The 13,421-nt window shown below is 34.8% G+C and overlaps 2 protein-coding genes across 3 annotated transcripts; one reads left to right on the forward strand and one right to left on the reverse strand.

The window, feature by feature from the left end:
* Window positions 1-3,074: 3,074 nt before the first annotated feature.
* Window positions 3,075-8,777, reverse strand: LOC111205217. Of its 2 annotated transcripts, XM_022700721.2 has the most exons (9): window positions 8,638-8,777; window positions 4,497-4,854; window positions 4,355-4,388; window positions 4,068-4,259; window positions 3,898-3,987; window positions 3,740-3,805; window positions 3,564-3,655; window positions 3,434-3,481; window positions 3,075-3,343 (listed from the first exon to the last, which is right to left on the reverse strand). In XM_022700721.2, the coding sequence occupies exons 1-9, from the start codon at window positions 8,642-8,644 to the stop codon at window positions 3,226-3,228; spliced, it is 1,005 nt and encodes a 334-aa protein (XP_022556442.1). In that variant the 5' UTR covers window positions 8,645-8,777; the 3' UTR covers window positions 3,075-3,225. The 2 variants fall into 2 exon arrangements, with proteins under 2 accessions (XP_022556442.1, XP_022556441.1); XM_022700720.2 differs by lacking the exon at window positions 8,638-8,777 and having other exon boundaries at window positions 4,497-5,358.
* A 595-nt stretch (window positions 8,778-9,372) lies between these two features.
* Window positions 9,373-13,373, forward strand: LOC106378883. Its single transcript, XM_048749628.1, has 6 exons — window positions 9,373-9,377; window positions 9,641-9,758; window positions 9,834-9,998; window positions 10,134-11,981; window positions 12,078-12,237; window positions 12,864-13,373. The coding sequence occupies exons 1-4, from the start codon at window positions 9,373-9,375 to the stop codon at window positions 10,272-10,274; spliced, it is 429 nt and encodes a 142-aa protein (XP_048605585.1). The 3' UTR covers window positions 10,275-11,981; window positions 12,078-12,237; window positions 12,864-13,373.
* The last annotated feature ends 48 nt before the right edge of the window (window positions 13,374-13,421 follow it).

Raw genomic sequence — 13,421 nt, forward strand, 5'->3', positions numbered from 1 at the left:
GTAAAATTCCTAAAGAAATTTCATGGTGTACACCGTCATTGTTACATCTTGATCCCCCTACGAATCAAAGAGAGCTGGAAGTTTAGAAAATTGTGCATTTGCATAATTTGGCAAACCAGTTACCTGATGCATACGCAGATACAAAAAGGGTCACGAAGTCATGTATACCCGCTGAAAATGTTCCATCAAGAGTTGATGTTCCTAAAGAACAAACTAATGGAAACAAATTAAATGAACCTAGGGTTCTGTTAAAGAGGGGGAGGCCAGCGGGTTCTAAAGATAAAAATCCCCGAAAGAAAAAGAAATTGGATGAGCAAAATAGTAAGGTTCGAGAAGAACCTGATACTGAAAGATGTCTGAAAGAAGACATAAAAGGAAAGGTTCCAGAAGAACCTGATACTGAAAAATGTCTGAAAGAAGACATAAATAAAGATGATCCAGATGATGAGAAGGGAACAGAAAAGTATGAGATTTCCATCAACTACGCCCGAGATGAAAAGTTATGGATCAGAAATAAGATAAAAGATGTTGATGGAATGTTCTCCTTTTTTGTGTCCAAAGAGATCGATCATTAAAATGATGATCCCGATCCAAGGTCCATTTTGGAATGTCAGAAAAGACATGATTGGAAGGAGTGGAAGAAGGCCATTCAAATTGAATTACTCTCCCTAAATAAAAGAAATGTCTTTGGACATATAGTCATAACGCCTGAGAATATAAATCATGTTGGGTATAAGTGGGTATTCGTGAGAAAAGTAAATGAAAAAAATGAAGTAACACGATATAAAGCCCGATTAGTTGCCCAAAGTTTTTCTCAGAGACCGGGAATTGATTATGAGGACAGGTATTCGCCGGTAATAGATGCAATTACGTTTAGATTTTTGATGAGCCTAACGGCGTCTAAAAATCTTGAAATGCATCTCATGGACGTTGTCACTGCATATTTGTATGATTCGTTGGATAACGATATATATATGAAACTCCCTGAGAGATTGAAAATGCCTGAAGCATTGAAAGAGAAATCCAGGGAGATTTGTTCGGTCAAGTTATAGTCATTATACGGATTAAAGCAATCCGGACGCCTGTGGTACAATCGCTTAAGTGAATATCTTTTGAGTAAAGGATATGTGAATAATGCGATATGTCCATGCGTTTTTATAAAGAAATCGTCATCTGGCTTTGTTATCATTGATGTATATGTAGATGACCTGAACATAATTGGAAGTCAAAAGGAGTTTGATGATGCTCGAACTCATATGAAAGAGGAGTTCGAAATGAAATCGGCAAGACAAAGTTTTGTCTTGGGCTCCAGATAGAGCATCTCCGAGAAGGAATATTTATGCATCAATCAAACTATACAAAAAAAGTTATTAAAACGCTTTTATATGGATAAAGTGACTCCTTTGAGTACTCCAATGGTTGGTAGAACTCTCGATGTTGAGAGAGATCCTTTTAGGCTCTGTGAAGATAGCGAGAAGATATTAGGTCCTGAAGTACCTTATATGAGTGCTATTGGTGGGCTGTTATATCTTGCAAATTGTACCAGGTCTGATATTGCCTTTGCTACTAATCTCCTGGCAAGATATAGTTCTGCTCCTACTCGCAGGCACTGGGACGGAATAAAACATGTATTCTGTTACCTCCAAGGTATAGTTGATTTAGGGTTAATGTATTATAGAAAACCCGAGTTTAGTATGGTTGGTTTTGCAGATGCATGATACTTATCAGATCCTCATAAAGCTCGATCGCAAACCGGCTATGTTTTTATGATTGGTGGAACCGCAATCTTTTGGCGGTCCTAGAAATAAACTCTGGTTGCGACATCTTCGAATCATGCAGAAACTATTGCGCTTCACGAAGCATGTCGAGAATGTGTGTGGCTTAGGTCAATGAGTCAACACATACAAAAATAAAGCAGAATAGTTAACGAGAAAGAACTGACGAAAATATTTGAAGAAAATTCGGCGTGTGTCGCTCAACTCAAAGAAGGCTATATTAAGAGTGGCCGAACAAAGCATATCCCTCCAAGATTTTTCTCGTACATACGATAACTCGACAAAAATAAAGAAGTGGACATTGAGTATGTATGGTCATGCGACAATCCAGCTGACTTGTTCACAAAAGCTCTTCCGACTACAACATTCCGAAAACACGTCTATGGTATCGGAATGCGGCATTTGCTTGACATGTGACGAGAAAGCTAGGTCCACTATTCTCCTATTCTCAGGGGAAGATTACGGCAGTGTACTCTTTTTTCGTTGTCATGGTTTTTGTCCCAATGAATTTTTCCATAAGTAGTTTTCTAACGAAGTATTACGTAATACAAAATAGATAATTAAGAGAGAGTGTTAAATATTAATTATTTATTAGGAAAGTGATAAGTTCAGAAAGAGATAATGCTTATCATATTATGTTTTGTCTTCTTGTCTGAGTCGGTGTTATCACACCTACTTTTATCTCCTATATAAAGACCTTGTACGTGATGAATGAAATTACTAGTGATAAGTGTTTTGACTCTCTCTTTCATAATACATATATTTCTTATAAAAGTCAACATCTCATATCCGTCTCTCTCCATCGATCAACATATATTTATATATAAAGAAAAAGAACAACATCAGATCCTTATTTTACAACAATACAATGTTTTTTAAAATTTATTGACTGTCATAATAGTAACGGTTTAGTTGTAGTATGTGGTTCAGCCCAATTCTCTTTAATCATTGGGCTAAATGCGATGGATCCAAGCTGATACATGTAGCGCACAAGAGCGTTTGTTCGCCAATTCGACCTTCCAATTCTCTGACAACAGTATGCAACAGTGACTTCGCAGTCAACATTCATTATACAGAATTAAGATCATGAGAAAGTAAAAAAAATACATATCTGTTTTTGTTCATTTGTCTTTTATTCATTTTCTTCTCCTCAAAAATAGATGAATAAATACTGCATTTCGCTCGTTTGCCATTCTTCTATTTCTCTAAATTGTCACATTCTTCAAACAAGCTTATACAGAAATGCATATTGCACCTACGTCCATAGAGATATAATACTATTCACCTCTTATTTTGATATGAGCAAAGAATTAATCATATTTATAATTAAGCATGAGTTTGTTGCTTCACACTTTTTTCTGGTTTCCTTAATGTATCTTTCAAACAAAAAACCCCTCTGTCTACTTAAATTAATCTTCCAATCAAACGTGGTTGCTTTCTTGGCAAGCTACTACCGAGGACTCTGGTAAGACTCAGGGAACCATCTCTGAAGAAGCCGATGTTTTAGCTTCACCAATAAAGCAAAAGCTCCGTAGCATGGCAAATGCATCACTGCAACTGAGAAATACCTGAAAAAAGTTGCCGCGTCATTTGAATGTAATTAGCCCCAACGAAATATTGGAGAAAATTGAAAAACTATAGCAAAGCTTTTAAGTTACCATAGTGGAGCATAGTGTGATGATAAGTCCAGGAAGGGGTAAGGCCACCTATTGATAAACAGTAAGGAGTGATTATTACTGTTAAAAGATTACAGTTAAAAAAAACAGTGTAATTTGTACGAAATGTTACCATATATGGACTAACGAGTGGAGAGTCCATTGGAATAAAACATAAGCTATAGTCCATGAGAAGAAGTAAGCAATTCTGAAGCATGGGAAGCTCTGTAATAATGAAAAATCAAGAATCAAATAAGAATATATATAAATAAGAGTATATAGCAACTACTGCAGGAATCTGAGATTTACCAAAGAATTCAAAGCAGCATCACCAAGCAAGAAAATGGCGTTAAGAGAATGCATGTTGATCACCAACTGCAATATTGAACATATAAACTTTTATATTTTGAATTGATCATCAAATGTATTTGTATAATGAATTAAAAATGACTCATTAGATTACTTACAACATTAAGGCTATAATCATGAATCTCAAGGAAAGGAACAAGGATGAACCAGAACACACAGTCAGTAAGCAAAACTGCACCTGCATTCATCTGTTTCACACAAATTCCAATCAAGAAATCATTTTAAAAAATCCCATAATCTCTTGTGCATGGATTTTGATGTTATTTACCTGAAAGATTATCTGGAAAACATATCCCCAAAAATTAGCTGGATTACTAGAGTATTGAGTCTGTTGAAGAGTATGATCAGAGCCTTTGGATCTTGCTCTCTCCGAGTCTATGGCTTCAACGCTATCTACTCTATCGCCAGCAGCTCTTTTGTTGTATTTGTAGCATCCATGCAGCGAAAGAAGCGAACCTAGCTGTTAAAAGAATAAAAGACTAATGTAAGAAACTTGACTAATGTCACCAACAAGTTACTAAACAAAGTAAACATGTTATGAGACAGTAACATTACTCCAAAATAGAGAGTGATCAAAGCAAAAGTCCACCTGCAAATCAAAACAAAAAACAAAAAAAACATTAGAAGACCACACAAAAACAAAAAAAGAGATATTAGTTTTCTTATCTACTACCACAAAGAGAGATAGCTTACTTACTGTGTATAGTAGAAGAAGATGGTAGGTCCATCAACAAGGCCAATAATGATCAGCATAATGAGAAGAACGAAGAAGGCAACAGCTCTAAAAGCAAGAAGCCAAGCCGGGTGAATATTGCGGAGACAAGGCCTCCAAGTCTCGTCTTCATATACATTCCCCGACCACTCTTTCTCCCCTCCGTCTGCGCTGTTTCCGGTTCGTTTCCGGCGAAAGCCTTCGTATTTGAATATGAGAAAAGCGGTGATCACCATCGCTAGAGCCATCCATACGCAGCAGATCGTAACCCTCCAGTTAAACCAGTAGCTTGATGATGTTGTGTCCACTGTCGTTGTTGATGGATGCCAAGCATCTTTTAACTCTGTGTATGAAGATGGTGATGATAATGAAGCCATTTTCAGATAAAGTTTCAGTCTTTAAGAGAAAATAGATAAGTTTTGTTTCAATGTTGAGAAGAAACAAAAACAGAATAAAAGACAGTGTTTAGAGAATAAATAGAAAGAGATTTTAAAACAATGTTTAGGGGAATTTGAAATCTTGAGTCACGAGGTGATTAATGATGTTTGATGAAGCAAAGGGAGAGAGATTCGAAGCTTTTTAAAACATGTGTTCTTCTTGCTACATAAAGATGAAGAAAACCATTACTTAAAACAAAACTAGCCGATCAGATTTGAAAGAAACAATGTTTTAATAAAAGGAAAAGGAGAAAGAAAGTGAATAAAGAAGAAGAAGAGGGAGCTGAATTCGAAGCCAGGGAAAGAGATGATCCTTGTGATAAAAATGTATAAAGCCTGTGATTGTGTAAGAGGACACGATTCTTTGCTTCTCTGCTCTAGGAAAGACAAGTATATTTATACAGAGAGAGAGAGCAAAGAGTTAAATAGTATTTACCATGAGTTATATAGTTTTTACCCTCTAAATTTTCAACCATAAATAAATAAATAACGCACGAACAATGTAGCATAGTGTTTCACTATTGAAAATTGTATGCAGATTAATTTAATTTTTCACGTATTTAAAAAAATAAGGTGATGGATTCAAGACAATCGGGTGAGAGGATATATATGTCTTGAAGGAAAATGTTTATTTTTATTTTCTTTTTGGCATATACTCAAATTGATGCACTGGTACATGAGAATATATAAATATACGTCTACGTGGATAAATGGTTGAGTATGTATATGGAGGTTTGTTTAGATGCTCAAAGGATAGAGAATCTATAAAGATGTAAATAAAATATTAAGGCATCTCGATGTGGAGTCTCAATCTTTTTGCAAATACCCAGAAAAAGAGAGTATAAAAAGCTATAAACTCTCAAACAGACATCGGGGACGTATGCATTGTTTAAGTGTCCTTTCCCTTTCGTTATATATTTAATATACCATATTACCATGTATCTATATTGAATAGGTTGGGAGATTCCATGTGGGGTGGAGTCACAGAAGTCGGAAATGCTTTGTGTTTAGTTAGGTTATACTATTGTTCTAGTTATAATTCCACCACTCCCAGAAAGAAAAAGGAATAAATATATTCAATATTAAAATTTAGTAAAATAAAGGATATGTTTGGGAGCTCTCAAAAGAATTGTGAATCGTTGGATTTTGACGTATCTTTGACAACTAGAAATTAACGAAGGGAACAGCTTTTGTTGCGGCTATATTTTTTTACCAAGAGAAAATTGTAATGATATGTTGCTTTTGGTCAAAGGCAGAGACTGCGTGAGCAAGTGGGACCCATCGAACCCGAACCGACGACTTTAATGAGGTTTCAGTCTTACATGCAAAGACCAGAGCGTAGGGCCCGTTGTCGTTGTATGTTTTGATAACAAGTATTACGAGTTCGAAACTTGTATGTAAAGCTATTTGGAAATGGATCACGTGGTGTTACTGGCGTAGATACCGGCGATGAATGAACATTTGAGAATATGGTTAATGGCTAGTGTATTAAGCGTGATTTTGTATATATAGTTTGAAACAATTATAAACTCAACATGAGAAAGAGAGTTTTTTATAGAAAAATTTGAGAAAGAGCATACAGTTAATCACAGAGCGATAATATTTATACACAAGAAATGGTCTATACCAAAACACTAATTTCCTATGTAGGTGCATTGTGGTTCCTTATTACTATCCTGAACAAGAACGATGACCACTAGATGCTGAAATATTTGCTGTGTTGTGTTTTATGGAATACTCCATATATGTGATATATGGCTTACAAGTTACAACCTAATTAATTAATTTTTGGTTTAACAGGGTTAGATTACTGTCTAATTGGTTTATACCTGCGCCTTCTAAATCATTCTAGATATGTAGAAGATCATTATTATAAAACATAAATGTTATTTTCACAAAAGTTAGATATGTAAACACTGACTGATTTCTCAGTTTAATAGTGGAATATATTATCTATAATGTTTAAAATAAACTAAAAATATTGGAAAATACAGTGGCTATTTCTAGTGGGGTTTACTTGTTGTAGATTTTCCTGATGATGATAATGCATGACTTGCTGAATACGGTAAAAATCAGGTACAATTACATTAAGAAAAGTTGTCTATATCGAATAGGCGATCCATCATGAGGAATGCTTATTGGTAACTTTCAAACAAGAAGAAAGACAAATATCTGCAATAAAAAATTAAACCAAAACATACGATACTAGTGGACCAACCTAGGGAAATGCTTATTGGTAATTTCAAAAGATTTTGATGCCTAATGTTGTAAGACTTTTATCCTTAACTTACAGCAGCCAATGCAGTTTATGCATATAATTTGTTTGAAAAACATACTAATACATAGTAGAATGTGAAATTAGTAAATCCATAAGAAAATATATACACATAGTTTTATGTTATTCTATAGTGTTATAAGAACGTGATACTAGGTGAGGCTACAGGTCAGTCACGTAGGTTAAAGAGAGGAACAGAGAATTCATGTGTGACAGAGAAACAGCTGTGACAAACAGAACCAAAAGAGCGTGCGAGAGACGATAGCGACGCGTCTTGGCCACTAAGTAAACGCGTTTGCAACAAAAACTGCCGTTATTTTCACGTCGCTACTTATTACATTCCATTTTCAAAAACGACAACACACACTACCAACAGTTTTTCTATCTCTCGTCTCTATTAATTGATGAACAAAGTCACAAGGTTTCTTCCACAATTTGTATTCTTTAAATTAGGGCTGGGCATAAAATCCATAATCCGAAATCTGAACCGAACCCGAACCGAAAAACCCGATTGTATCCGGTCCGAAATGTAAAAAATACCTGAATGGATCTCGTAAGGTAGTACAAAACATATCCGAACCCGAAGTGTTATTAACCGAACCCGAACGGGTAATCCGAAAACCCGAAAAAACCAAAAAATCTGAAAAGATATCCGAAGAAACCGGTCCGAATGTCCAAACTAATATACAATGTAATTATATGAAACATGAATATATACTTCAAATATTCAATTTCATATTTATTTTTATATGGTATCTAACAATAAGTATTTAAAATTTAAATAACTACTTTAAATACTTAATTATATATAAATAAATATATATTTCTTATGTTTTGCTTTTAAATTTTATATTTTAAATTTTATTTCGGGTATATCCGAACCGATCCGATATAACCCGAATCCGAATGATATATGGTTACTTGATACAAAACCGATCCGAACCCGATGTGTTATATCTGAACTCGATCTGTACTTGCAAATTTACTAGAATGGGACCTACGAGGTGTTATCAAAAAGAACCGAAATCCGAAAAATCCGACCCGAACGCCAACGGTTATCCGAAGGTCCATGCCTACTTTAAATACATACCACACATACGAAAACACATTCAAATAAATATAATTGTAAGCAAATGTATTTTTTCATTCCACTATTTATAAACAAAAATTATCGACGACAGTAATGATAGCAGACTTAGCAGTACTCTATATAAGGATGAATACATATACTGTGCTTGGTAAAGAGATAGGTAGTGGGTTTGGTATTTATGTTGTGACTATATATACCGCACTATAATAGAATAAAATTTTATATAAAAACCGAAAATAACATTTTGAAGATTGACAAAAATGCGTCTAGATGGTTTCATGAGAAAATGCAAAATTAAGGATATTATAGAAGGAAATTTGGTACCTTTCATTGATTCCAATTTTCTTGCAAGGTGGAAAAGAGAGAATGAATCGCCCAAAAGAAAAAAAAAAATATTGGAACAAACCAAAAGATGATGTTTATATAACAAACAAAAATATTGAAATGTGTAACAAACAAATTATGTAAATGAAATTTAAGAAAGGGTGGAAAGCATGAGGAGCTTTAAAGACAATGAGAGGAGCCTTGCCAGATTGGGGTTTACACAAGGTAGTTAGTTAGCTTAGCTTACATGTTCCAAGTGCTTTTGTTCTCCAAAGCAAGAATCATGTGTCCTAATTCACTTTATTTTTCTTAACAAACTCTAAGAAAATCAAGAGTTTTGTATATATTGTTATATATGTCTTTCATCGAGACGCCGCATACAATATTTTTTTTTGAACAACACAATATTATTTTTAAAAAGTTCAATTTCAAAGTTAATTAAACTCTTCATAGATTTTCAATTGGTCAAAACCATTTTTCATTTCATTTTAAACTTGCACCATGTTTACATTACATGTATATCTAAATAATTTTTGTCTTAACATTCTAAAAATTAGAATGTTAACTTTTCTATAAAAAAAATTTCAATTGTGTAAATGAAAAGTTAAACGCACAAAAATCATCCAAGTGTTTGCATAGTTTGTGTAAACATAAATAATAATAGCTACTAGGACATGTTATTGGGCTTGGACAGCGAAATCTAAAGAGCTTGGACCTGAAGCAAAAGATATAATTATGGCGTAAATACCGCGGGCATCAACGGACTCATCACAAGGTTCTTGTCTCCTTCACTAAAATCAGTATTAGGGTTAGAGGTAGCACTTGTTCCTTCGCCAACAAGCAAACACGACCATAACGATATTTCGTAGAGCTTTCTCGATCATCGTCAGAAAAACAAAACGCTCAACCTTAGAGATGAAAAACATAATGTATCTATCTTCTGATCCATCTTCAATTATGTTTTACTTCTTTCTTAATCAAAATTAGATGTGGATATTTGCAGAGTGAAAGCAAACGCAGGTGCGCTAACAAATTTCGAAGTTCTTAACTTAATAAACTCAAAAGGTGCATCAAAGATCACTACAAGAGTTATAGCTGCAATTGCTAGATCAGAATACAAGGTCTATTTTCACTTTAACCTTAAAATGGATTTAGTGAAGGAGCTAAAGACTACGTTTTGTTTGCAATTCAAATGATCTTTCAGGTATGATTATTTGAATGAGACTGTTGCTTCCACTCAGACACTAGAGAGCGTTACAACATTCTCTGACAAGTGCAAAGATTTCAAACTCGCCAAAGCTGAGATTCTCAATATAATCAATATCCGGCCATCTGTAGATTTCAAAGCCTTACTGGATCTGGTATGTGGTTTCTTTTTCTTGTTCTTACTATCTTCTTTACCAAATCTCATCATCATATCTAACGTTACATATGTTTTTATTCTCTCTTACGGGTTTCATATTGTTTTAACCTTTGTTGATTGTTACTTATTGTAGATCATTGAGGAGCCCAAAGAATGGGGGATCGATACAGATGGAATACTAGAGCTCGTGCAGGATTTTCTACCGCCTCTTCCTGTAGTGGAAACTCAAATGGAAAAAGACCAAGATGAAACAAACAACGGTGAAGAATCGTAACAAGCAACTCCAATTTTTAATTTTTGAGTTTTTTGTTTTTTTTACAACAAAAAGCTAGTCAACCTAAGCAGATTTCAAATCCGTTAGCCACTTCGGGGAAACTGAATCAACATAAACCATAGCGTAAGGCATATTCCGAGTACCACGTGCTAGCTTATCTACCATTGTGTTTTTTGCCCTTGGGATATGTTGGATAGAGAAAGTTTGAAAAAAATTCCTTACATCGCAAGAATTCTTCCATATGTGTAGTAAACGGTCGGCCACTATGTAGGTGTAGACATCATATTCACCAGTTGAAAACAGTCAATTGCGAACACCACCTCTGAGATATGAAAGGTCTTCATATACTTCATTGGCCAAATCAGCGTCTCACATTCAACATGTAAAGGTGACAGAGTCATGCGTATGTTCATGGCTCCCATTATAGTGTTAGTAGATCATTCCTTCCTATAAAACCAACCTTGTCCTCTAAAAATATCTTGTTCTTTCCATGCTTCGTCAATGTAACACCAATTGGTGCCATTTAAAATTTGATTCCCAGGTAATTCCGAAAAGACTGAATTGAGGATTTCTTAATTTGAGCTTCAGCCCACAGAGCACCTTCAATCTATGCCTTTCTTAGAATATCATGTGGATCTGTGGTTTTATTTTTATAATCTTATCATTATGATTTTTTCAAATATACCACAATATCCATGGAAAATAGCTTAAGTCCGGTTCTTTTGGAGGTTTCCAAAATAGATAGTCCATATTAGTAAATATTGATGGACTAGGGAAAGTCTATGGATGAGATGAAATATTTGAAATCGTTCAAATCTGAAGTGCTGGAGGACATTCAAAGAGAACATGATTAATTGATTCTTTTTCAGCTCCACATATCTGATATTGCATGTCTCATTTGATATCCCGAGATTGTAGATTTTTTGTAACCGGTAAGCTACTTGAGATGATATGCCAAACAAAATGTTGTAATTTTGGTGAACATTGTAGCTTCCGCGAATATGCTAACAAAGATTTTGTATCTAGACCAAAATATCCTTGCTGAGATCCTAAATCAGGATAAAGTTTTTCCACACAATGTTGTGATTTAACAGTATACCCACCATCATACAAGAAATATGAGTATTGGTAGCGGTTCGCGGTAGTACGAAATCATCAACTACTACTGAAAATGCCAAAATCGGATTACAACTCTATTATAGCATTAAATTCACGCCAGGAAAGCAAAATCAGGTTCGTAGCCAGAATGTCATTTTGGAAGCAAAATTTCACATTGGCACCCAAAAACTGAGTTTTGGTAGAAATGGTTTTTTGTTTTCCAAAACGTTTCCGTTTTACAAAGAAAAAAAAATCATTATCTCTATCTTCTCCTTCATTGTTTACTTGAATTGATCTATCCATTCCATTCCAATTGAAGAAACACATATGGATTGGCCTTGTTCAAAGTCAAACTCAGAACCCTAATCCGTCAAGCCGCCGTAGATTCTTTTTCTTCGTCTTTCCCGGACTCCATCCATGGTGAATTGGCTCCTTCGCCTTCTCTTCCCTTCGTTTTATCAATTTAAATTGCACATAAACTAAAATTCTAGAGGTCATCGACTTAGATCTGCGAAACAACAATCTCTAAGAAACAGAAGATGAATCCTCGGACAAGTATGGCTCAGCGTGAAGACATCATTAGAAGAACTGTCTGATATTGACGAACATGTTTGTAAAAAGCTTCCACCTTTCTTCAATGGTTCTTCCACAGGCTTACGATATTCTCACTTATCACTTATGCTATCTTAATTTTTTTGGGTTTAGGTCACCGAGGAGCAGCTTGATAGTTTGTTCATCGGCTTTGGGAAGGTCTAAGTCTCTTCTACAAGTTCATCTTTGTTTGTTTGTGGTGTCTTCTTTGTCATGACTGCTTTTGGTTTTTGACTTTTTCATCACATTCGAGCTCTGTCACCGCCAATCTAAGGTACTCTCTTAACTTGTTAAAAGCACGATTGAATTTAGATTCTCGCTAGGGGTAATTGTGTATCAGAGTCTCGAGATTTGTGGGGTTTGTTGAGTTAATGATGTGTGGTTGTTCTTGTACGTTCGGTGATCATCTACATTGTTTGTAGACTCTAGTAGTATGCTTTTATGTTGTTCGTTTGCTTAAAGCTGAGAACTTTAATTTGGTCCCTAGCCTTGCGTGGGCTTTTCTTACTATCTTAGTATATATGTATGAAGAAAACATCTTGAACTACTAGTTAAGAACTGAGCTTGTCTTGTGTCTGAATCGCATTGTGATGTCACTGTTATTGAAACTGCAGTTTGATAACTGTGGTGAGATCTTATTTAGTCTTTCTATGATCTGATGAGACTTTGCGTGATTCTTCTAGAGTTTGGATTTCTTAGTTTTCTTTATGTGTGTTGTTGTTCATTCTTAACTCTGTATTTAACATACACTTTCGTAAGTGATCTATCTGTACTAGTAGAATATTCAATTGAGTTAGTGAAACAACAATAGAGAAATATCTGTGGGACAGGAAACAAGCGCGTTTTGAGCTTGTTTTATTTTGTTGACACTGAAGTTTGATGGGTTTCTTCTTATTGCAGAACAGATATGGCGTTGTGGCAAATGCTTGGATGGTCAGAAGGAGAAATGAGCTCTGATACAAAGCCATGTTTAAGGCTATATATAGAGATAGACTGCTGCTTGCTGTTTTCACTGTTGGTAGAGCTCTTTGGTCATGGGTTTTATGCAGATTTCACTATGGCAATAAGGATAACAATACCCGGGGCCTGACAATACCAGCCTAAAAATCTGAAGCTTCACTCCCTTAAACTATCAATTGGTATCATAGACAGAGCATTGCATATGCTTCATCGGCCTGTGATACATAGGAGATATGGAGATTAGTTGAGAAAGTGATGGTGAGCACTATAGCCATAACATTCCTCGTTCTATATGGAAGTATGCAAACATGTCCATGATATCTTATTTGATTTTTTCGGAGGCTTCTCTCTATATTTTGTAAATATTTTTGTTCTTCCAGATATTCACTGTATATAAAGAAAAATAAAATGGTTAATGAAAATATATTTTAATTTATTTATTTACTGATATACGTTAATCTACTGATTTAAATTTAAAAGTTAGCAATAATAATTTAA

The sequence above is a fragment of the Brassica napus genome, chromosome C3, assembly GCF_020379485.1.
Source record: "Brassica napus cultivar Da-Ae chromosome C3, Da-Ae, whole genome shotgun sequence".
In the NCBI taxonomy this organism is placed as follows: Eukaryota; Viridiplantae; Streptophyta; class Magnoliopsida; order Brassicales; family Brassicaceae; genus Brassica; species Brassica napus.

What these genes read in the sequence shown, in the direction of transcription:
- LOC106378883 (XM_048749628.1), top strand. An exon ending in TTGCTAGATCAGAATACAAG is followed by an intron (nt 9,759 to 9,833) that starts GTCTATTTTCAC and finishes CAATTCAAATGA; the next exon opens with TCTTTCAGGTATGATTATTT. An exon ending in TCAAAGCCTTACTGGATCTG is followed by an intron (nt 9,999 to 10,133) that starts GTATGTGGTTTC and finishes TACTTATTGTAG; the next exon opens with ATCATTGAGGAGCCCAAAGA.
- LOC111205217 (XM_022700720.2), bottom strand. Translation starts at nt 4,888, where the DNA reads ATGGCTTCATTATCATCACCATCTTCATACACAGAGTTAAAAGATGCT. An exon ending in TTTTCCAGATAATCTTTCAG is followed by an intron (nt 3,988 to 4,067) that starts GTAAATAACATC and finishes TGTGTGAAACAG; the next exon opens with ATGAATGCAGGTGCAGTTTT. An exon ending in TCACACTATGCTCCACTATG is followed by an intron (nt 3,344 to 3,433) that starts GTAACTTAAAAG and finishes AACTTTTTTCAG; the next exon opens with GTATTTCTCAGTTGCAGTGA.